Source organism: Monopterus albus, unplaced genomic scaffold (assembly GCF_001952655.1).
Source record: "Monopterus albus unplaced genomic scaffold, M_albus_1.0 scaffold90.1, whole genome shotgun sequence".
In the NCBI taxonomy this organism is placed as follows: Eukaryota; Metazoa; Chordata; class Actinopteri; order Synbranchiformes; family Synbranchidae; genus Monopterus; species Monopterus albus.
In genome coordinates, this window is record NW_018127970.1 from 1,265,794 (window position 1) to 1,288,794 (window position 23,001).

The window sequence follows — 23,001 nt, forward strand, 5'->3', positions numbered from 1 at the left end:
TACTTTTTCTTTTTGAAAACAGGTGACTTGAAGGCAAATCTTAAGTGAATGTCTGCAGCATCAAGAGGTTGATCTACTTTAAATAGTTGGGATGTTGTGTAGATCAACAGCCCTCATGTTTTATTGTCAGTTCTTAAATACTAACTGTTTGCATGAGCATGACATGAGCCCTGATCTCCACTGACTCAGGCTGGATGACATCTAGAACTGACAGGTCACTTTTTGCCGCACTGGTTATATGGCTAAAGTCGTGATTCAGTAATTTGCACTGGTGCAAGAACAGTGTCACCGATCACGCCGCTTCACTTTCGTACTCTGTTGGCTCTACCTCCACAGATCTGTGTATGAAGACGTGGCACTGTGCAGATTTGCACTTGTTTTGAATAATAAGAAATGTCTCGTCATGACTGACAGAAAATGTTTAACTCAAAGGTAAAATTCTGATGAGGAATATGAGATGTAACAACAGTAATGCAACAGCTGAGAGCACACTCACTGTGGAAAGCCAAAGATATTTCTCTAATGTGGGGATCTCCACTGAAGGCAGTGTTTCAGATCTGCAGTCTTAACTCACACACACACACACACACACACACACACACACACACACATATGCACACAGCTTTCCTCTGCCACCTCCAGTTTCATGTCTGGGTCCACCACAGGGGGAGAGTGGGCTGCTGGGCAGACAGGGCAGAGGGGTGTGGTGGTGGTGGTGGTGGGTTGGGGTGCCAAATGGGTGCTGCTTGAATACTAATGTCTCACTTTGGAAGTCAACCTCTTCTCCATCCCCATCTGCCCTCTGCTCTGGCCCTGTCTCTCCCTGCATCCTTTTCCTCACTGTCACTTCACTTCAGTCGACTTTCTTTCTTGTTTTTCCACCTCCCCCACTCCTCCTATAACAGTCCTTTCCCGCCTTCTTCTCTCTTCTTCCAGCTTGTCTTCTCTCTTCTCTTCAATCATTTCCTCCTGTGCCAGGCTTTCCATCACCCACGCTCCCTCTCCATCCTTTCCACCCTCTATCACTCATCTGTCTTCTCCCCAAGATCTCTCTCTTTGCTATTCACTTTTTAAGCACACACCCCCACACATACACACACGTCCTTGAGAAAGCCAGCTAATTACAGGCAAGTGTCCACTCCAGCCCTTCTTAAATACCGAGCTGATTAATGAAATGGAGGTGGAGGGCCAGGAAGTCTCACCCTTTGCGGGTGGTGATACACACCCCTTTCTCTCTGCTGCTCTTTCACACACACACACACACACACCTTTTCTTTTCTTTTTTACTCTTGCAAGTGCAAATTATCAGCCATGTACAGCTTCATTACAGGAATATTGGTATCAGCGTTATATGGCTTACCTCCTCCCCCATGTGGCTCATCCTCTCTTCTGCTCCACCTTTCAGCCTGTTCTAACTCCTACAGAGGAGTGCTAAGCGGCGAGAGCCAGCTGGGAGGCCCCAGGTGTAGCGGGGGCCTCCTCTCAAGTGATGTCGTCTCATTTTCTCAGAGGCGGCTCAGGCACGACTCACCGTCGGCTCAAAATGGCCTCCGACACGTCTCTGTCTGATTTGTGTGTGTGTTTGACCCTGAGGGCCGGCATGAATGCTGCGGGAGCAAGGAGATAGAGTGCAGCTGCTGCCACTGAATGCTGACACACAAGCAGAGCAGAAAATGCACGTACACACACATCCGTACAATCACAATCTAGACTGGGTCAGCCAGGTTCAAAGCATTTGTATTCATGGAAGATTTTGCATTGGCTCCACCACCTACAGTGTTCCATCTAACTGTTGGACAAGGCTTTCTGTTTTCATGCTCAGAAGACCTTGGACTGTGTTGGAGTGTGTTTATGGCTGTATTTATGGGAGTATGGTGCTACCTGACTGAGTGCACCCGACTGAATGCATGTTTCCACTCTGATCATCCTTGTGGATAATTTAAAGTCTAGGGTTTTGGCACTCAAATTGACCCTTGTGACACCCCTGCTCCGAACATACATGTGCTCATCTGTGCATGTGTCAGTCTATATCCAAATGCACATCTATCCACTGCACTCATCCATTCTAGGAAGACACTCAGTCTTGTTTTACAGTTTCAAATCTAGATTTTTTTAAGGCTTGAGAAGTTCTTCTTACATGATGAGACAGTTAGACTCCCTGACATTGCTGTTCACTGTGATGTGTACTGGAAAACATTAATGGGTTGATTCACCAAAATTACAGCTCAACATTTCATCACTAACACCTTAATGTACAGTATCTAACCATTCAGGCAGTAAAAACCATTGAGTGTTTCTTTTTTGTAATTCAAGTGAGCGGACGCTTTAAAATTACATTAACTGGAGCAGTTTTTTTATAACTCAGTTCAGACTAATTGTGGTGAAACTGATCATTTGACATTGCTGTGTTATGGAGCTGCTTGTGGGTGTGAGCTTTTTTCAATAACTGGCATTTTATGGAAAATATGTATTTTTAGGGTCAAGTGCAATAATTTTGAGCCATAATGTCAGCAGGTACAGTTCATAATATAACATGCGTAGGCTAGAAACCCTGATGCCAACTTGCTTTTTGACAATATTATTTTTTTCTAAACCAAAAACAAACACAGAAATTAGTAAAATAAAATTATAATGGACATGATGTTGGAGGAGAGGATGTTAGAGAATCTCTTGATTTCCCTAAAGATGAAAGATGAGATTTAAGAAACATAGCAGCATGAGAAGGGATTTGGAAAATGTATTTGATATTTTAGGACTTTAGACTCAGATGAAATTCACCGCTGTGGCCCGGGTTCGAATCAGGGTTGCGTCAGGAAGGGCATTCACTGTAAAACACGTGCCAAATGTCAACATGCGAGTCGTCAGTGTGACGATTCACTGTGGTGACCCCTAAACGGGAAAAGCTGAAAGTGTCTTTATAGACTCAGATGAGATTCCATATGAAGACATGATGTGGGGCCACGGTAGTATCACTCAACACATCTCTTTAGATAAGCGCTCTCGCTTGGTCTTGTGTTCAGGGTGGAAATCCAGCTTGGCTCAGACAAGAGGAAACGTTGCCCACAGAGCTCTTCCTCTGGTTCCCTCAAGAATAAGAAATTAAAACTGCACAACTTTGTCATTATTGACAAAAATGCTCAAAATAAACTGGTGCTTTGTTTGCTACCCTTTTCTTACTGTATACCAAACCATAGTTGCTGCTTCTGTAAGCATAAAATTCAGTAGTTAAACTAAAAAATCTTAACTTGCAGATGGAGAGTTGTTTGTTTGATATTAGCTTTTTCTACTTTGTCTATTGATGAAAGCCATGAGATCCGTCTAAAAGTGACAGAAGAAGACAAACCTTCACATTCATACAGTGTTGTATTCTCAGCAGTGGTAAATCCAGCCGGTGCATTCCAACAGACGACGGCTCTTGTCCTTGCTGGCGTGTATAACGAGGCAACTGGTGACATGATTTGTCATATAGCACAAGGCTGTCTACACTCTTCCCAGAACAACAATGGAGTTTGCGATGGCATCGGCTGCCGAAGCGTACAGAGACTTTGGTGGTTCTCTCTGGGCAAAAATGCAAAGAGAGATTTTGAATTAAAATGTAAAACAAAACATATCTGAAAGCTTATATTTTGTTATACTGGTATCTGAAAGTGTGTCTGGGGGTGAGGAGAGGATAAAACACTAGTGGTTATGTAGAGGACGCAGCAGGTTGACTTGGTACGGCATAACACAGCATGGCATGACAGGCTCCAATGAGGCATCACGCAGCAAGGGCTCCATCCTCCCTGAGCTCAACACAATCAGACCTCAACGGCCAAACCAACTGCAGGTTGCCATGACAACCAGGAGGCACTGTCTGCATGGGACAAAGGCTGGCAGGTCCTGTGTGTGTGTGTGTGTGTGTGTGTGTGTGTGATTGAGACAGAGTGAGTAATGTGTGGCAGAGCAGGCACAGCCCTCCTGAGGCCTTCATTCGTTTGTCTCTCGCTGAGACCACAGGAGTCCTGATGCAGCAGAGATGGAGGAGGAGGAGGTGGTTGGGGTGACAAGAGGGGGAGGACAGGGAGGGAACAAGTGAATGAAAGGCAACCAATGTGGAAAGAGAAGTTGATAAAAAAGATGTTAGAAAAGGTGTAGAGTGAGGAGAAAGGATTTAAAATGGAAAGAGAGGCTGAATAAATAGAATGAAATTTGGAGGACTAGATTCTGTGCCTGTTTGTTCTTTCAGTCACTAATCACTCATGTACAGTACCTCATATAACCTGGATCTTGACAAAAAATCCTTTGAAAACTAGATCTCACCATTATATTTTGGCAAATTAATTACATCTATTAGTAGGGCACTCAAAATTCAAAGTTTTAATAACCTGTCTTCCACACTGAAAGTTCAAATGATGTGAAACAGCACCACTCCCTTAACCACAAAAATATTGAAACAATGAGTGCACTTAGGCATGAATGCACCGTTGTTACTGCAAAAGAACATTAAAGAGGAGGAACTGATCTTTCTCCTGCACACATCTACAATCAACTAGCTTCAGCACCTTGATGGCACAGAAACTTGCACAATACTTCATCTACTACAACAGAAAAATGCTGCCCTCACAATCATTTACCAGTAATAATAATTTTATAATAAACTGCTCAAAAATTTAAGGGAACACTTAATCATCACAGTATAACACCAAGTCAGTTAAACTTGGCGTTATACTTGGTGAAACTTGATATCAATCTGTCCATTTAGGAAGCACAAGTGATTGTGAATCAGTTTCACCTGCTTTGGTGCAATGGAGAGGCCAAATCGAGACAACCCCCCAAAAGGGAATGGTTTTCCATGTGGTGGCCACAGAGGAATGCTCCCTCCTGATCCTTCCTGACTGATTCTGCTCAAGTTTTGTGTTTTGCTAGCATCCTTGCCACTGCTGGAAGCATGAGGCAGTACCTGCAGCCCAATCAGATTGCACAGGTAGTCAGTTACTCCAAGATGGCACATCCATACGTGCAGTCGCTAGGAGGTTTGCTGTGTCTCCCAGCACAGTCTCAAGAGCATGGAGGAGATACCAGGAGACTGGCCATTACACCAGGAGAGCTGAACAGGGCCGTAGAAGGGCAACAAACCAGCAGCAGGACCAGTATCTTCTGCTTTGTGCCAGGAGGATGAGGTGGAGCACTGTGAGAGCCCTACAAAATGACCTCGAGCAGCTACTGGTGTGCATGTTTCTGACCCAACTGTCAGAAGCAGACTCCATGAGGGTGGCATGAGGGCCTGATGTCCTCTAGTACAACTTGTGCTCATGGCCCAGCTCCATGCAGCTTGATTGGCATTCACCAAAGAACACCAGAACTGGCAGGTCCTCCACTGGCGCCCTCTTCTCTCTAAAGAGCAGGTTCACACTGTGTGACACATGTGACAGATGTGAAGGAGTCTGGAGACGCCATGGTGAAACGTTACGCTGCCTGTAACATTGCCGAGCATGACTGGTTTGGTGGTGGGTCACCGGATGTTCGGGGAGACATATTGTTGCAGGGCTCACAGACCTCCATGTATGACCGCAGTGTCCTGACTGCTGTGAGGTACCAGGATGAAATCCTTAGAGTCAGACCTTACGCTGGTGCAGTGGGCCCTGGGCTCCTCCTGGTGCAGGACAATACCCGACCTCATGTGGTCAGAGTGCGTAAGCAGTTCCTGGATGATGAAGACATTGATGCCATTGACTGGCCCTCACATTTTCCTGACCTAAATCCAATTAGGTACCTGTGGGACATTGTGTATCATGCATCCGACACCACCAAGTACCACCACAGACTGTGCAGGAGCCCAATGATGCCCTGATCCAGGTCTGGGAGGAGATCCTCCAGGACGCCATCCCCTGACTCATGCCCAAACATTGTCAGGAGTGCCTACAGGCAAGGGGGGCCCAAATTCACTTCTGAGCCACATTATGAGCTGCTGTGATGAAATTCATGCAACTTGGATGAGCCTGTGATTTCAGTTTTCATTTTGATTTTCAGTGTAATTTTGAAAACATCCTCCACGGGTTGATGATGCTGGTTTCCACTGACCATTATGTCATTTTGCTCTGAACAAATTATACAATGTACATAAGTAAAGGTTTTCAACTTGAATAATTTGTTCATCACGATACGATGTGTAATTTAGTGTTTCTTTAATTTTTTGAGCAGTGTATATAATAGCCTATAGTAACAGTCACGGGAAGCTGTTGTCTGAATTAATGCTATCTTACTTTTAACTTTGATACTAGTACATTGTGCGAACATTGTTAGCGCATGACTTCTGACAGAGTAACTTATATTGCAATAGTGCAACTTAACCTAAACACTGACCGACACAGTATAACATTGTTATTTAACATTATGTTTGTCTCATCATCTCCTTCTGAAGATGCTTCTCCTTCTAGGTCCTAACTGTGATCTTTGTAATTACTGTCAGAAGGTTGTTACTTATTTGCTTCATATTTGTAATTGTGTGAGCTGTGGAGCTTGCCAGTAATTTGTTTCCCAGGTTTGCCCTTCAGGCAATGTTTCTCTCAGGACACTTCTTGACCACTACTCCTCTGTCTCTAATGGCTCCCCACATGGTTGTGTCTTGTGCCTACAACTGTTTATTCTTGACACAAACAAGGGACAGGAACATTTTTAATTTTGCAAATGACACAGTAGTTGTCCATGTTTTTCAGGGAAATGACTCAACACTTGAGCCTGTGATTTAAAATAATTATTGACTTCAGAAAAACATCACTTCTGACAAGAAGACTTCAGCAGACAGTGAGGACTGCAGAAAAGGTCATTGGTGTGAGCCTGCCCTCCATGGAGGACCTGTACACCTCACGGGTCAAAAGGAGGGCGGAGAGGATCACTGCAGACCCCTCATACCCTGGACACAATCTGTTTGAACTCCTCCCCTCTGGACGGCCTTACAGGTCACTGTGCACCAAGACAACCAGACAAAGGGACAGTTTCTTCCCCCAGGCTGTCACCCTGATAAACACTTAACCAACAACAGTATGACTGGTCAATAACCCTCAGTGTAAATATACCTCGTACAGATTATAGAGACTTGTACAGGGCTCTAGTTCTTAAGTACTCTGTTTTATCCCTACTTATCTCATTTCAATGAACATTCCTTTGTTGTCTGCATTGTTTTACTGTCTGTTTATACTGCTTTTTCTGCATTGTTTGCACTGGTTGTTGATGTTAATACTGCTATTTTGTTATATTACACAGCCTTATGCTGGTTTACTGTTTTGCACATTGAGAGCTGATGTACCTGAGTCAAATTCCTCGTGTGTCCGTCACACCTGGCCAATAAAACTGATTCTGATTCTGATTCTGATTTTGAAGAAATGGAGCCCAGAGCTAATCTGAGTTTTTGCAGAAGTTAAATGTTTTTCATGTTTCCAGAGCGTTGATGGTATTATTTTACAGATCCATTATAAAATCAATCCTGACTTTCTCACAGATTTATTGGTATGATCATTTAAATGTGTGAAATACAAACCAAGAGGCAACATTGTTTAGGTAGCAAGTAATGTTAGGATCTCACACTGGGACAGGACCCAAAAGGCAGACCAGGACTGAACGGAATCTTAGAAACACTATTAATTTATAAGGGTACAAGGAAAGAAGGTGTAGGTGGTGTCGGAAGCACACAGGTGAGTCAGGCAGGAGGGGTGTAGGTAAAGTGGTGGACTTAGGAACCGAAAGGCAGTGAGCTGGGCAGGTAGGAGTGTGACAGCGTCGCTGGCAGATCAGGAACACACAGTAGGTAATGTGGGCCAGGGGCCCACTATGACAAGTGAAACCACTGGTGAATAGTAGCCTTCTTTGCCAGGATTTTTAGCCAAAGAAAATCATACAGAGAAGCTAAAGCTACAGTATTATCATGTTTTTATGTCTAATTTTTTTTTCTTTTGTCAGGTGTAGATCACACAAATAAAGACCTGAAGAAAAATTTTGTAAGTAAACTTAAAATCTGATTTATGAATAATAACTGATCTCAACCCAATCTTATTAATGCTGAGCTGCAAAATATCATCTCATGTAGATCTCAGGGATGGTTATACAATCCAATTTTTCATTCAGTTGTCCTTTTACAAGATTATATTCAGCCAGCAGCGCTGTTATCGCAAACAACTGGATTTTCATTAGAGTGAAATTTTTGTATTGACTTTCTCTTTAACTGCCCAACTTCTCGATTACTTACTGGAAAACCCGAGACAATAAAAGTTTCATATAGTGATAAAGCTGTTTTATTCAGTTAGGCTGGTGTTGCACTGGCTAGTCATAAAGCATATGTGTAGTGGCAGCATTGTTTGCTCCTGCCTTGTCATTTATAATCCTATAGGCAGTTTGAAGAACGGAGGCCAACTTGTACTTTGTCAGAGCAGATTGTCTGGCATGAATAAGCCTGGCTGCAGAGAGAGTCAGAGAGAGAAAGAGGGCTGCATAATCGCTCCCCTACAGTTCGCTGCCATGGCATCCTCCTCCCGTTATGCCTAGGCCAATATACACTGGCAAACAAGTCATTCAAACGTGTATCTCCATCTATCTAACCACACACACGATGGCAGTGATTGCTGTCACTCAGATGAAATATGATGATAGACTAATTCAAGTGCCAGTGTTGTTCATGAGTTGTTGTTTTTTAATGAGATTTCTTCATTTCCTGTTGCATCATTCTGATGGTTTGGATTGAGAGTTGCATTGTCTTCCACTGTGCTTCACTTGTTTTCTGTTTGCCTTACAGGAGGCCCTCGCCAGTTTTGACCTACAAGCCTTGCATGGTGTGTCTCATGATCCCATGCCTGTCAGAAATGAGGAGAATAGGTAGTGAGTGTTTCTATTCATAGTCAGTCAATTTAACCTTTTCAAAAACCAAAAACACAAGAGTGTACAAAAGTGGATGAAACTGTTTATCAGTTCTAATATAATGCACACAAACATCAGCAGGTCTGTACCCTCTCTACCCACAGTAACATTAGTAAGCTAACCCAACATTAGTCCTGAGCCCAAGGAGCATTTCATTAGCTAACAAGTAAAAACTCTGGACAATTTGTCTGTTTGATAAATACAAACTGTTTATTTATAACAGCAAGACAGGGTTTATTCAAAGCCGTTTAGCTCGGCCTGCTATCAGGTACTCATATCTCTGATAACGTTGAAAAAAATGTCTAAATTGGCATTACTTGGATAGACTGACCACATGTTATCAATTTAAGTGGTTACTTTGTTACCTGAAAAAGGGTCAAAATGCCAGTTCTAGGATGAAATTATCATGGTCGAAAATGTCTGTCATCACCATCTGGGATCAAGATAATCCTGACTGGCTCTCACCCGGCTGTCGCTGCAGAGAGTAGGTCTTTCTCCAGCTCTGGGCTGTCACCTCACTGGGCTTCTTTAGTCCCTGTCTCACACAGAGGCTGTCCTGCGTGATAGTGAATAGGCAGCTGTCGGTGGCTCATGGATTTGTCTTTGTATGTGCTGGAAGTGTTCAGCAGCACATCTGTGATTTTCACCTCAAGGGGGCTCTTATACAGCCACTTACACTGGTGAAGAATCTTTTTTTTTTAATTCCTGGCTCTGGATGGTGATCTGGATCAGCACCAGAATCCAATCAATTGTTCCTTGGGCCATACCCTACCTGTCTAGGAAAAAAAAAGGTATCAAAATCCATTCATTACTTTTTGAATTATGCTATTAACAAACAAGCAAACAAACTGTGGCAAAACCATTGCCATTATCTTTGGTACAGTAATTATGTGGGGTTACAGTTTACGTTAGAAAAACCTCACCCACAATAACACATACATCACTGTGTAGTACAGTACCTCCTCATTGCATAGGAGCTGGTCTTGATTTCTATCACTTCTATCTACAGTAATTCTATCAGAGTGCAGGCTAATGCTAATTGTGGACTGCTCTGTATTGAGTCTGGAGAAGTTCACAGTCCAGCAACTCTGTAGCAATGCGAATACAGCCTTACAGTTGGCAAACACATTAGTTAGTCATTATTTTAAAGGCTTTTCATCTTGCAAGGTTAAAAGTGGAATATAGGATTTGAAAATATTAACACTAAAGCATATATCTACAGTAAACTCTTGCTAGTCAGTACATAGGATAACCAGTCAAATGGGGCAATGCTTAAATTAAATAACCAACTTTACACTGGCTACAGCTAATGAAATCTGACAGCAGCAGGTTTCCCTGACTGTAAATGTCTTTGTCTACTTCTTTCTGAAATGAACTGTAATAAATTACAAAAAAAGGTAAATCTGTCAGCAATATTTTTAACTAGATATTTTCCATGCAAAAACCAAAAGCTTTTCAGCTACAGAGGCGGTTTAGCAAGGGATCTGTTTCCAATTGTGTCTGTCTCTTTGTCTTAACTTGGGGATGTGCTGTGTGTAATTGCTTACTCAAGCTTAATTTGGAGACGTGCTCAAGACAACACATCTTATTCTGTGTTTCAGTCATGGTACTCGGTGTGCAGGGGAAGTTGCCATGGAGGCCAACAACTCCTACTGTGGTGTGGGCATTGCCTTCAATGCCAGGATCGGAGGTGAGGAAAAGAATGCAGTCTTACAGTATAGAGACCAGTGTTATAGTAGTCGAGTCCAGATTTTCAGGACTTGTGACTGGACTTGGACTTGAGCACTGACTGCATTCAGACTTGGAAGTTTGAGAGGAGGACTTATAATTGTGTTTTATTTATTTGTTTATTTTTTGTACTAGGCTATAATAATTTGAACCTGCTTGAATTGAAACCTGCTCATGTCCATGTAGTATCCACCTCCATCAAGTGTACACTCCACCTTTTGATTTTTATGTATCAAATTGCTGAGCAATATGGTGATATAACATGGTGAGATGCCAGTTGTGTTTAATGTAGACCTTTGATGACTCTGACTCACATAACAGGGATTCAACTTGGACTCGACTCAGATTACTTATTGGTGACTTGGACTTGGATTCAAGACTTGACTCAGACTCGAGGTTTAGTGACTCGACCACAACCCTGATAGGGACAGTGAGAGGCAGTGCATTGTGGCTGTACTGTAGTGGCCAGGAAGATGACATGGAATGTAAAATAAAAATTTTAATAAAAAAAATAACATATAGTAAAGCTCACTAATCTTAAACTAGATAGAATTCATGACAATACAGTTAAAAAGGTTTGTATCTTAAAAATCATGAGGCACCTTTTAGGTTATTTAATCCCCAAGTTCCTAAATCCCGTCTGAAATAAAAAAGAGATTTCTGACAGGATGCTTTGAGCTTAGTCTTATTAAGCTTTACAAGGCACTTACAAAATGACTTAACAAAATGCATTAAATACCTTCTAAAATAAACTCAAACTCATTCTGGTACATTCTGGTACTGGTCCAGGAAGTTATTAGTTGTTCTTTTGTGTTGAACCATTTTTGAGAGGCAAAACCTGCATTTTACAATTTGACTATAAATTATGCTACATCAAAGGGTTAGTAGCTAATCTTGCTTAAATAGAAATAACAAATATAATGGCTTATTGGTGAAATTTGGCAGAAAATTGCGGAATATATTTGTTATATTAGTTTGCATTAGTTTAGTAGTACTGGAAGTCCGCTGCTCGTTGTGAACGCTAATAGATGAAAGTAATGTATCAAAAAGTCTTCAAGAGTTTTGGTTTAGATGATAAGAAATATATCTTTAAAAAAGACTGAGAGTATATCATTTATATGCACATGCAGATATTGTGCATTTTCTGCGTGTGTGTGGTTTTGGGTTTGTGTGAGTACGGCAGAATACACAGTTACTGGCTGGTACTGAGCCGTGCTGACCCTATTTAACAGCTCATTTTTTAGTGGGAGCTTCAATAATGGCTTTTTTAGTGTTGGCTGTAACATTGGCGAAGGATGAATGCATGAGATAGCCCATTTTCTGTTGTGAAATCGAGGGCTTTTATAGGATATACTAAGAGTGCTATAAACCACAAGTTAATGAGGAGTGCACGTTATGTTTGATTAAGAAAATCTCCCACAGCACCCAGATCTGAATGTTTCAAAACCAGTTTCATATAGCTCTGTCATTCACATGAAATGTGGAGAATGAATAGAAGAATCTCTTGGTTGATCTCGGACATTTGAACTTAGCTACGTGAACCCTTGACCTCTTGTAGAATTGTTAGAAAGAGAAAAAAATACAGTTTGTGAAGCAAGACCAGGAACCTTCTTCCACAGTTAGTCTTAATTTCACCTTGCTGAGTCTATTTTATCCCTGCTCATAAACAAAGTCTGGCACACAGGAGATGAAGGGGCAAGACCTACATGAAAGATGTACGTTGAACTACAGGCTTCTGTGATGACTGTCTGACAGTGAAGGTTGACTGAGTTGAGTTTTTACTTCTGTGCCTCTTTATGCTTTGAAAACATACTCAAAATCCAGTGCATTCATGTTTAAAACCAGCCTTGTTATACTTGTGGTTTTTAAATATGTACATACATGTGCTGAATCAGAAAGCTGCAAATTAAGCCTGATGAAGTACCTTAAAAGACATTTTTGATGCATTGCAAGGAGAGTGTACACATACACATATAGTTTGTCTTAAATGTAAACTCCCAATTAAATTTCATTTAATGAAATTCAATGTACTGTATTTTCTTTATAAAATGATTTTTGAACTGATCATAGACATGTTTTTAAAGTATAAACCAAGAAATATATACTGGATATTGGGAAGCAACATGGTTTTAAGGGAAGTGCAGAACTGAATATTGTTATTCATGCCTAGTTGTATACAATGAGGAAGTTATGAAAAGGCATTGCATTCCAGAAAAGTAAAATTAAGATTTAAATTTTTAATATTTATTTATTCGACTTCATTATCATTGACAGAAAATGTGTGTGGTGCTAGCCAGGTTAAGCAGTCTTAACACAGCTATAATCAATGTAATGTTTTATTGTTAATGACGCACAGGAAAGCAGGTACTCGTACTGATGAAGCCTCAGTAAAGTGTCATGTTTGTACTTTGTATGTGCTTTCCCCTAGGTGCCACTGTACACTACATCCACAGTCATACAGCAGGTTTTTCAAGTATTGTCATTCTAATGTATTGTCAGTCTGCATGAAAATAATATAATAATAACTGGTAATGTTCCTTTAACTGTAAAACCTCATAAGATGTTCAAGCTCCTCACTGATTTTTTAAATTAATAATGAATTCTGGTATTTTGTTTCACTTCTTCCTGAATGCCAATAAAGTGCAGGTCAAGGTTTATAAAAACCAAAGTCACAGTCATAATGTATAGGCTACTTTTGCATCCCAGCTATAAATACTATACCACACCTTTGGCCTCTATGATCTTTTCACTCTTAGCCTGGTGTTTAATGCAGGTTGACTGCTCCGTAAGATCCGTGCTTTGGTTTTGTACTTTGCTTGCAGGTCCAAGGGGAGGTAAACACATTCTGTGTTGTTGGTGTGTGTCAGCCTGCCTGTGACTGTCAAGGCTGAGGTTTTCAACTACCCTGCCTCTCTTTACTATCTCTGGGGTTTTCAAGAATTCTTCTTTTGTTTTTTATTTTTCTTCATCATGTTTCTTGCTCATAAATGGCTGTATATAGCGGTTTTCAGTTTTTTTGAATTTGTGTTAATGTATCTATTACACTGAAGAATAAGATTTATAACAGATGCCAAAGTCACCAAATGGTGGACTGTCTTTTTATTCATGTAAATACTAATTTGCATTGCAGGTAATTGGTAAATGATTAGGTAGTCTGTGAAATCACTACAAACAAAACACCGCTATAAAAACCAACAATAGCTATAAATCTATATTAGATGCATTTTAAAGGGCACTTAGTGGCTGATAATTCAGCAAAAAGCAAGAGCCATGATATTCAGAATGCGAAAGCTAGTTAGTAACAATCACCCGGATGAGCAAACGTGGAGAGTTCTTCTTTTTAATCAACATTTGCTTGGCTAAAACCAGTTAATATTACTGAGAAGAAAGTAATTAGAAGTCACTCCACTTTATTTTACAGCTAATACAGGCTAGGTCATTGCCCTCACTTTGACATACATTCTCAGAGAAAATAATTAACATAAATGTATTAATTTGAAAATATATATCTAAGTAGTCAGTGATAAAGCAAACAAATAATACAAATATAGTAGGAACAGGCAAAGAAGGAATCCATACACTGAGGAAAAACAAATATAGCAAAGCAGCAAACACAGAAACAGACAATGAAGAAACAAGAGGAGACAGGCACAGATAAAATAATAAACAACACAGATACATAAAAGGCAGAGCAAGACAGAGAGAAGACTCTGGTACAGGCCGGCTGCTACAGTATGAGCGTGCTTTGCACTTCTATGGTACACTGTGTCTCTGCTTTGTTATTGTGTTTTTTTAGATGGGGGTATCACATTAACTCAAACATGTCAACAACTGAATCGTTGTGTATGTTCTGGCAGCACCAGAATGTAAACTGCTCTTTCGGTATTTTTATGTGGTCTGTAAGCCTCTTTCTGAGACCCCGATCTGTGTGACCTTTTCAATCCATCCAGGTATCCGCCTGTTGGACGGCTCTGTCACTGATGCCATGGAGGCCACAGCTCTGACCTTCAACATGCAGTTCATCGACATCTACGTTTGCAGTTGGGGCCCGCGGGACGACGGTGCTGAAATGGATGGGCCCCACAGCCTCACGAAGCAGGCCCTCCAGCTAGGAACTCACAAGGCATGGCTTTCATCTCAAGTTCATACTTGTCTCTGTCAGGTGTAAAGCAAACAGTCTCACCACTAGTGGATATGTAAGCAGATTTCAATGCAAACTCGTTTTTATGACCTTTTAAAACTAATGTCCATGCATAGTTTATTTTTAGGGTATGGTTAGATTTAGTGTTTTACTGTTTTATTGTTTGACCAAATGAGCCACATGAATTAAACTCAGAAACTACATGTACAGTAAATCAGGAACTCATAATCCAGTAGCCAGCTAGCAAGTTTAACTACCTATAAATGAATAAACATTACAAAGAATATCTATCCCTTAAACTGATATTTATTGTAGTGGCACAGAACTTCCTTCCTCTGTGAATGAATGTAGTATGTAAGGTTTGTGTGTGACCAGCTAGTGATGCTCAGCACTGCAAACTGTGTAGTATCTGGGTTCACTGAGCTTTCAAACATATCCAACTTATGGCCACAATCAATCAACATGAGGGTGAACTTTGACTTTAGAATATTTTATTATGCTGTATCTAAACTTAGAGTAAGGTTTCTCAGTTCTACCTGTAAAAAGTTAATTGTGGAAACTGTGAAAACAGGTTCATTGTGTTGCCCTGGCAACCCAAGGTTTTAAGGATAATTTACTAGTCATCCACACAATTCTTGCTGACTGTTTCCCAAAGTTAGTTGCTCTGGTTTACAGGCATGTTTTTGCAGTTACATAAAGTTAATCAGGGTGTTTTGAGATACACTGGTCATTAGACTATTAATATTTATTTATTTCTTGTTTACTGCAGTTATCAATCCTTTGTGGTTTAAGGTTTCTTTTGTTTTGTCTTTGTTTATTGTACTTGATGTTTATGAAATAGATCACTGGCGATTTGAGAAGTTATTATCTTCCAGTCTGTTTCATCTGTGTGCTGATAAAGCTACAGACAGTTTTGACAAATTAAAATAAAAATTAAAGCAGCAGTTTTCCTTAAACCACAGAGTTTCTCTTGATCACTGGCCCAGTACTAATGGCTTCTTTGAAGGTCAGGCAAATTTTCTATTTTTAATTTTATTTTTAAAATGTTTTATCATATCGAAGAATTTCATTTTTTGCACTTCCCTCCCAGATTTAAATACATTTTGTTCATTATTATGTGATATTTGGAATGATCTGCTGACCACTACGGGTCTTTGTTAAATCCTTTTTTTAAACTTCGATGTCTCTTTCTCTTTGTGCCGTCAGGGTCGAGTTGGGAAAGGCAGCATCTTTGTGTGGGCGGCAGGTAATGGTGGAATGCACCATGACCACTGTGGTGCAGACGGTTATGTCAACTCCATCTACAACATTGCCATTGGAGCTGTCACTCAAACAGGGAACCCCACCTACTTTGGTGAGCCCTGTCCCGGGGTGATGGCCGTCACCCTGACAGGGGCTGGCACAGGAGGTTCACTGCCTCTGGTTAGTGTGCGTGCACTGCCTAACACACCTAACAACAGTGGTTATCATTACCAGTCAAACGTTTGGAAACACATAGTATATATACATATATACTATATATAGTGCATGTGTGAGCCAACAACCCTGCTCTTTGGCTTCGGTGAGCTGTGAGAAGCCTGTTAAAGAGTAGCCACTGGTGTGGTATTTATAGAGGCCTGCCAAATGACCTAGGTGACTGCTGGGCACACACACAAGCACACCTAGAAACACAGAAGCAAACGAGTGTTAATTGGAGGTAAAACATGGCTGTAGTGGCTGAGAAAAGCAGAGGAAGAAACCGAGGTGTTGATGGCAGAGGTAACAGTGAAAAGCCAGGAAGAACAGTGTACGCAGTGCCAACACCAGGGCTGGAGAAACAGAAAGGCCAATTTTATCAGTGTGATCCCACCTTTTTCTGCTGGGATGCCTGCCCTTTTCCACCTCACATCAGGAGGTTTTCAGACCAGACTCAAGTTGTTGTTTTTTTTTTTAATTATCATCACTGTAAAATTGTGTCATCGGGTTCTAATGACAGAGAGAAACTGCTACTGAGAAAGTAGCTGCTACAGTGTGGGAACTCTTCTGTCTGGATTTGCTATAAAGCCACACTCTCTTCCAAAATCCTCCCACAGAAAAACATTTCAGAGAGTAGCTGTATAAAATCTCTTATCTCTACGTACTAATACAGCATTTACATCTTGTAACATATTTGGTTTGTGGTTTCTCCAGGTCACTGTGACCACCACTGGTGATGGCTGTGTCACATACTTTGCAGGAACTTCCAGTGCTGCTCCGATCGCTGCAGGGATTTTGGCTCTTGCCTTAGAAGTAAAGTAAGTTTCTAAATTCTCAGTCAGACTGCACACTACACTATGGTCTAACAATAAATGTGATACCTTGATGATTGTTGTTGGGACTCACTCAAGGACACTTCAACTACAGGGCCAGTCACACACTGGCCCAAACAATATTTTTATCATAATCACTGGAAAAGGACCAACTGTAAAACAGTAAATACATTTATCTGAGCATCACAAACCCCATGAAATGACTTTTTAAAAAGTCATTTTCAGAATTTGATTCATTAGGTACAAAGTCTAATTTAGCTGTAGGAAATTTTTATTTTATCCCATTCATGTGTGTGTGGACAATGGTGTTATACTTATATAGCACTTATCTACGCATTGCAGCACACTCAAAACGTTTTCACACTACTTGCCCATTCACCCATTCACACTCCCAAGCACCGGTGATATTACCGGGAGCAACTTGGGGTTCAGCGTCTTGCTCAAGGGCTCTTGAGTTTCAACAGAAACTGGGAATCGAAACACCAACCTTCCATTTAGGAGATGACCTGCTCTACCTTCTGAGCCATAGCCACCCCGAAGTGTGGGAGCCAACTAGTTCTATGGGCCCAAAAAAACAGGGAAGCATAGAGAACATCCAGGTCACTTTATGGCTGGAATCCAGAGGCATGAAAAATGTTTTGATCAGCTCTCATAGGAACGAATAGGGGCCGCTTAGTAGTCCAGTGTCCAGTTTTCCTATAATACATCCATGAGCTGTTGCTGTAAAAATCTGTGAACTTCTGCTCCTTTAGCTCTGTGAACATAGTGCTCTCTTCCTGTTTTGTGCAATACAGTAACATTGCTTTCTGCCTTAAAGCATTTCAAGTGTAAGTTGGGAGCACACAACCTAAAATGTGTTCAGTTTAATAGTGACTTCAGTTAATGATAACTCAGTTAGCAGCAGTAATTAACTCTTGGTTAAGTACTAATTAGCAAATGTTAGCATGCTAAACTGAAATGCTACATGTTAGCATGTGAGTATGATGGTATTAGCATTTACATTTAAGCACCACTGTACCTAACTACAGCCTAATTACAGGAATCGTAGTGCTGTGGTATGTGCAGATATGTTCACGTGCCAGGAAATCTAAAAAATGCAGGTCCATGTGTGCTGAGAGTACAGTTCCCCCCTCCCCAGTAAAGCAGTGGACCTTCTTGCTGTAGGTCGGTTCATCAGATTGATCATTTTGCTTTTCAATTAATCTGTTGATTATTTTTGCAATTATCAAGCATTCATTTTATTTATAAAATGTCAGAAAATGGATGGATGGCACAAAATAATACTAATACTTGTGCTGCATGCGGCAGTAAAAAGAAAGCACATTTAATTGATTATCAGCATAATTAAAGATAAATTTTTTGCCTGTTGCCAAATCCATTAGTAAAGTAAATGACTAATCATTTAGATTATATTTCTGCACTGAGCTTTGTCCAATTTTGTCTCTTCTCCCAATTTCCCCCTTTTTCTGTTTCCAGTCCCTCTTTTGGTCTAGGTCATCTTTTTTTCTACTGTTTTTTCTCTGCCTGAATCTGCAAATATATGTCCTCACTCTTTTTTCTTTTCACCCTCCTTTGTCTCATCTGCCACTTCCTTCCATTTCCCAAGCCCCCTTTTTCTTCATCTCTCTTAACTCGCCAGCTGTCGGTGTGGCCTCGGGCCTGGTGTTTTGTGGTGATATCAGCAGTGTCTACGCCTCCTTCATGTTATGGATGGTACTAGAGGCCGGCTTTACTGCTCCAGCTGTCATGCCACAGCGCCTCAGTCTCAGTCGCTTGGCTGTAAAATGGAGCGCGGGTCCCTTGGGCGAGGCAACTCCCTGGGCATTACTGTTAAAGGCTTTGTCGTGACCCCCTGCTACTCACTAAACTATATATCACCTCTCTCACTCAGATCGAATTCTGCTCACGTCTTTATGGAGCTGGTCTCTCTCTCTCCTTCTGTATATCTTTCTGGGTGTCTCTCTCTTTCTCTATTTCTCACACTTGCTCTTTTGTGTTTCACTTTTTCTCCCCACATTTCACACAAACACACACAGATATTCTTTCACACATGCAAGCCTCAGGTTTTTTTCTCAGAAACAACCTGCTTCTTATAAAACACTCACAAGCACCTAAGCTTTTGTGTATACAGACATGAGGATACATTCAATACCTACCTTTGTAATTCCATGCCCATGAAATGTTTTCGTGATTCATATCAAATCAAATGAGGTTGAAGCAGTGATTCCCCACCTGGGGATCGAGGTGTCCTAAAGGTTCCCAGGATTAATTTGAGGATAGGTGCAAAAATGTGTTTATTTTTTAAATTTTTTGAGCTTTTTCTTCTATCATGAACTACCATTTAACATCTTCAGGCCTCAAAACATCCTTCAACACAAACACTCCAAGAACAATAAATCAGTCTTTGCTAAAACTGCTCATAACTTCACACTAAGAACATAATCTGTGATGTGGCACAACAGAAGACAGGGCTTCATTTTAAAATATCTCAAGCCAACTTGAGGCAATGGTTTGGTCCCAACTAAAACACCTCAACTACTACAGACCTTGGTGATCCCCTTGGTGATTATCTAGCTGCACCGGCAGGTCATTTTCCCCCCCACTTATCTAGTGAAATATCTCTAGAACTAGCACAAAGCTTTGTCCAGACATTCATAGTTCCCTGATGATAAATCCTATTTACCTTGGTAATGCCCAGAGTTTTCCTGTAGCACCACCATCTGGTCAGACTGTTAATTTGTCCAATACTTTGGAATTCTTTTTAGCACCATGTGAGCGCTGTGTCTTTTGTCTGTGTGTACTTGCATTCCAGATGAAACACTTCAGGGTCGGTGTGGTAGGCATGAATAGTTAGAAGGACCCAGATCTAACCTCATGAACTTATGGTCACATAAATGTTGTTTTAAGACAGAAACAAAAAAAAAACACAAACCTATTCTTTAACATTGTCATTATGGACCCGTTACTCTTATACTTTAAACTTTTATTTTTGAAAACAAAAGTCTAATATTACCCAATTAATGGCAAAAAAAAGTGCAGCATTGATCTAACTCACACCTAAGCTACATCCCCGCATGCCATGTTAATGTTTTGTGAAGACTTGTTGTATTTGCACATACTGTACCTGCAGTTCTGATGATACAAATAATCAGCTTATTTTTACTTGTCAGGTGTAGATCAGTTCTTCTGTCTATCACGTTATCCTATCACCTCCACTCTCTCAGTGTGCAGTTGTGCTGCAGAACTGTAGGTGCTCTGTGATTAATGAGGAAAAATGCTGCACTTGTGATCTTTTGGCTTATCTTTGTTCGTTTATCATAACAAGTGTGCAAACTGAGAACAATTAAAGTCATAAGCTGTGGTATGTTCTCACTAGATGATGTTTTAAGACATTGCACATATTTCCAAACTAATCATCTTTTTTTTAAGTGACACAAATTGCAGACATAAACAGGAAAATACAGTGAGAGAGGGAATAGGTGACAAGCATCAAAGGCCTCCTTCAGAAATCAAATCAGGGATTATATGGTATGCGGTCCTAACCATTAAGCTACCATGGTGCCCATTTTCTGTCTTCTGGCGACAGTTGATATTCCAATATACAGTTCTGATATAAATTAGCCAGAGACACAAATGAGCATACAGTGTGTTGATGTCTCTGTTGTCAGAAAGGCCTTCAGTGTGTTACTGCCCAAACAGTGTCGTGGTGTCACTGTCTATCTGTGTCCCTGACCTTACGTCAGCCTGTCTGTCTGTGTTTCCATCTGCCTCCATCCATCCATCTTGACATCTGCCCAACAAACCATCAGGGTGAATCAACTCTTCAGTCCTCCAGTTTGTCAGTCTCCTGTCGCTGACTGTTTGTTTGTTCACTTTATCACCATGTCAACCTCTGTCACTTTATCTGGGTTTCTCCCATCATTCATCAGTATGCCTCTCAGTTTTCTTGGAAGGAGCTGAACATTTGGTTTTACTTTGATTCTTCTTTATTTTCTTGGATACGTACACCTGCAGACAGGGCACCTTTCTGTCCACCCTGTTCTGCTCCTGCTGAGTTGATTTGGTCTGTCTGGTTTGATGGATTGTATCCTTATTCACCTCGGTCACCCTGTGATCAGGTGAAGTAGTTGGAGCAAATCCTTTGATTCAATCACAGCAGCAGTCAAAATGTATAAATAATCTTTTAACCTCTTTTAACCCATTGGTCAGTTCAGCCATTTAGTGATGGGGGATATCAAAATCATCCACTCTGGCGCTAGTGCTCCATGCCCACTCCATGTAGAGTGATAATGGGCCACTTACATTATCCAAAGTAAAGAAGCTCATCTTTGTCTATACAAGATGTAATGGATTTTATAATATGGCCTTTCAATTCTTAAAATATCAGAATATGATATTAACTTTATATAGCGGTGCGTTATATTTAGAATTCATAACTAAGTTCACTCAAAACTCAAACAGAACACAAAGTGATTAATATAATATATATTAAAGTCATCTACAGTATTACCGTTTCAGCTTGGGGCTATAAACAGCACAAAACCCATTTTGTGCATCTTTACCTGTAGACCCAAAACAAAATGTTCTATAATATAAGTATTTTCTTCCCGTCTCCTACCTTCCCTCTGTCTGTCTGTTCCACTGAATGAATAAGGGAAATAATTTATATAACGCGCTCTGTGGGGAGCTGAGGAGTAATCAGCTGGCAGTCTCAGTGGGGAGAGCACATGGAAAAGTGAATCCCTTCCCTCTAATTGGTCTTAACTCAACCACTATGACACACACACAGCCATCTTCACCGAGTTGTTGTTGTTTGACTTGCTAATGTTTGTCATTTGAAATGCATTGAAGGTCACTGGCATACATGACCTTTTACAAATATGATAGGTTTTTACAAAGATGACAGGCTATGCACATCCTAACACATCTCTAAGGTGCATTGGCCAAAGATGAAACAGTCCAAAAAAGATGATTGATTGAATATAAACATGACATCGATTCTATGTATATCTTCATCAAGACTGTTTTGGTCGTATTTATTCAGCGTGTGGGTGTTCTCTGTTGTTGAGACTGTGATACCGATATTAATATAGTGCACCAATGACATTTTCTAGCCTTATCAAATCAGTCTTTTCAAATTTGATAATCTAGCAGCTGTCTCCAATAATAATGGAATCACAGTCATTCTGGGGTCTCTTTCATTCATTAACTGCTGTCTTACACCAGAGCTAAACTAAACGGTTTTCTGTTCTGTCATACATTTCTGTACCTACTTAAAATTTACTTAAATTGATCCTCTGACAATAGAGCTGCTGAACAATGTGCATGTTTATATGTTGATCAGCTTTTATTAGGGAGGAGTTAACCTTTTGTGGTGATTAGCTACCTCCACATGTCAGTTCTAAATCATACATATTCATCTCTGGAATATGTTTATACAGATATACAGACACAAACTGCCCATGTCACACAAACACACAGATGTGTATGTGTGTCTGCAGTCATATGTATACTCATTAGCTGCAGAAATCAGGGCTGCACTGGTGTGTGTATGTGTATTTAAAGGAGATTGCAGGCATGCAGTTATTGGACTTGCCCTAATTGGTAAACCCATTAGTAACAGTTGTTCAGATAACATAGGAGGAATCTCAGTCTGCTCACAGTCTCTCCAAATGGGTTCACTTAGGCTTCGAGTACCACACATTAAGAGCAGATTACAGAGCGACATGAAGCGTCTCATCAGTCCACGCTTCACTGCTGTGAGATTAATAGATATGAATTAAGGACAGAGATGGAGGAAACATTGGACTGTGACACTCCACAGGGTGCGGATGTACAGTATCGTATATGTATGGTTGCTCTGTATGTATGTGTGTATCAATGTCTGTGTATGATATCTGCATGTGTGTGTGTGTGGTTGTGAGGCAGTGGGTGATTGGCCGGCACGTGTGAATGTGT

General features: G+C 40.7%; 1 protein-coding gene across 1 annotated transcript in view; it reads left to right on the plus strand.

Annotated features, from left to right (window-relative positions):
• Positions 1-23,001, plus strand: part of LOC109964548 (neuroendocrine convertase 1-like) — a 187,161-nt gene that overhangs the window by 105,566 nt on the left and 58,594 nt on the right. The window contains exons 7-12 of the mRNA XM_020607920.1: positions 7,936-7,973; positions 8,765-8,844; positions 10,488-10,576; positions 14,565-14,737; positions 15,962-16,177; positions 16,925-17,028. Of these exons, the coding sequence (XP_020463576.1) occupies positions 7,936-7,973; positions 8,765-8,844; positions 10,488-10,576; positions 14,565-14,737; positions 15,962-16,177; positions 16,925-17,028 (700 nt within the window). The remainder of the gene's footprint in view (positions 1-7,935; positions 7,974-8,764; positions 8,845-10,487; positions 10,577-14,564; positions 14,738-15,961; positions 16,178-16,924; positions 17,029-23,001) is intronic.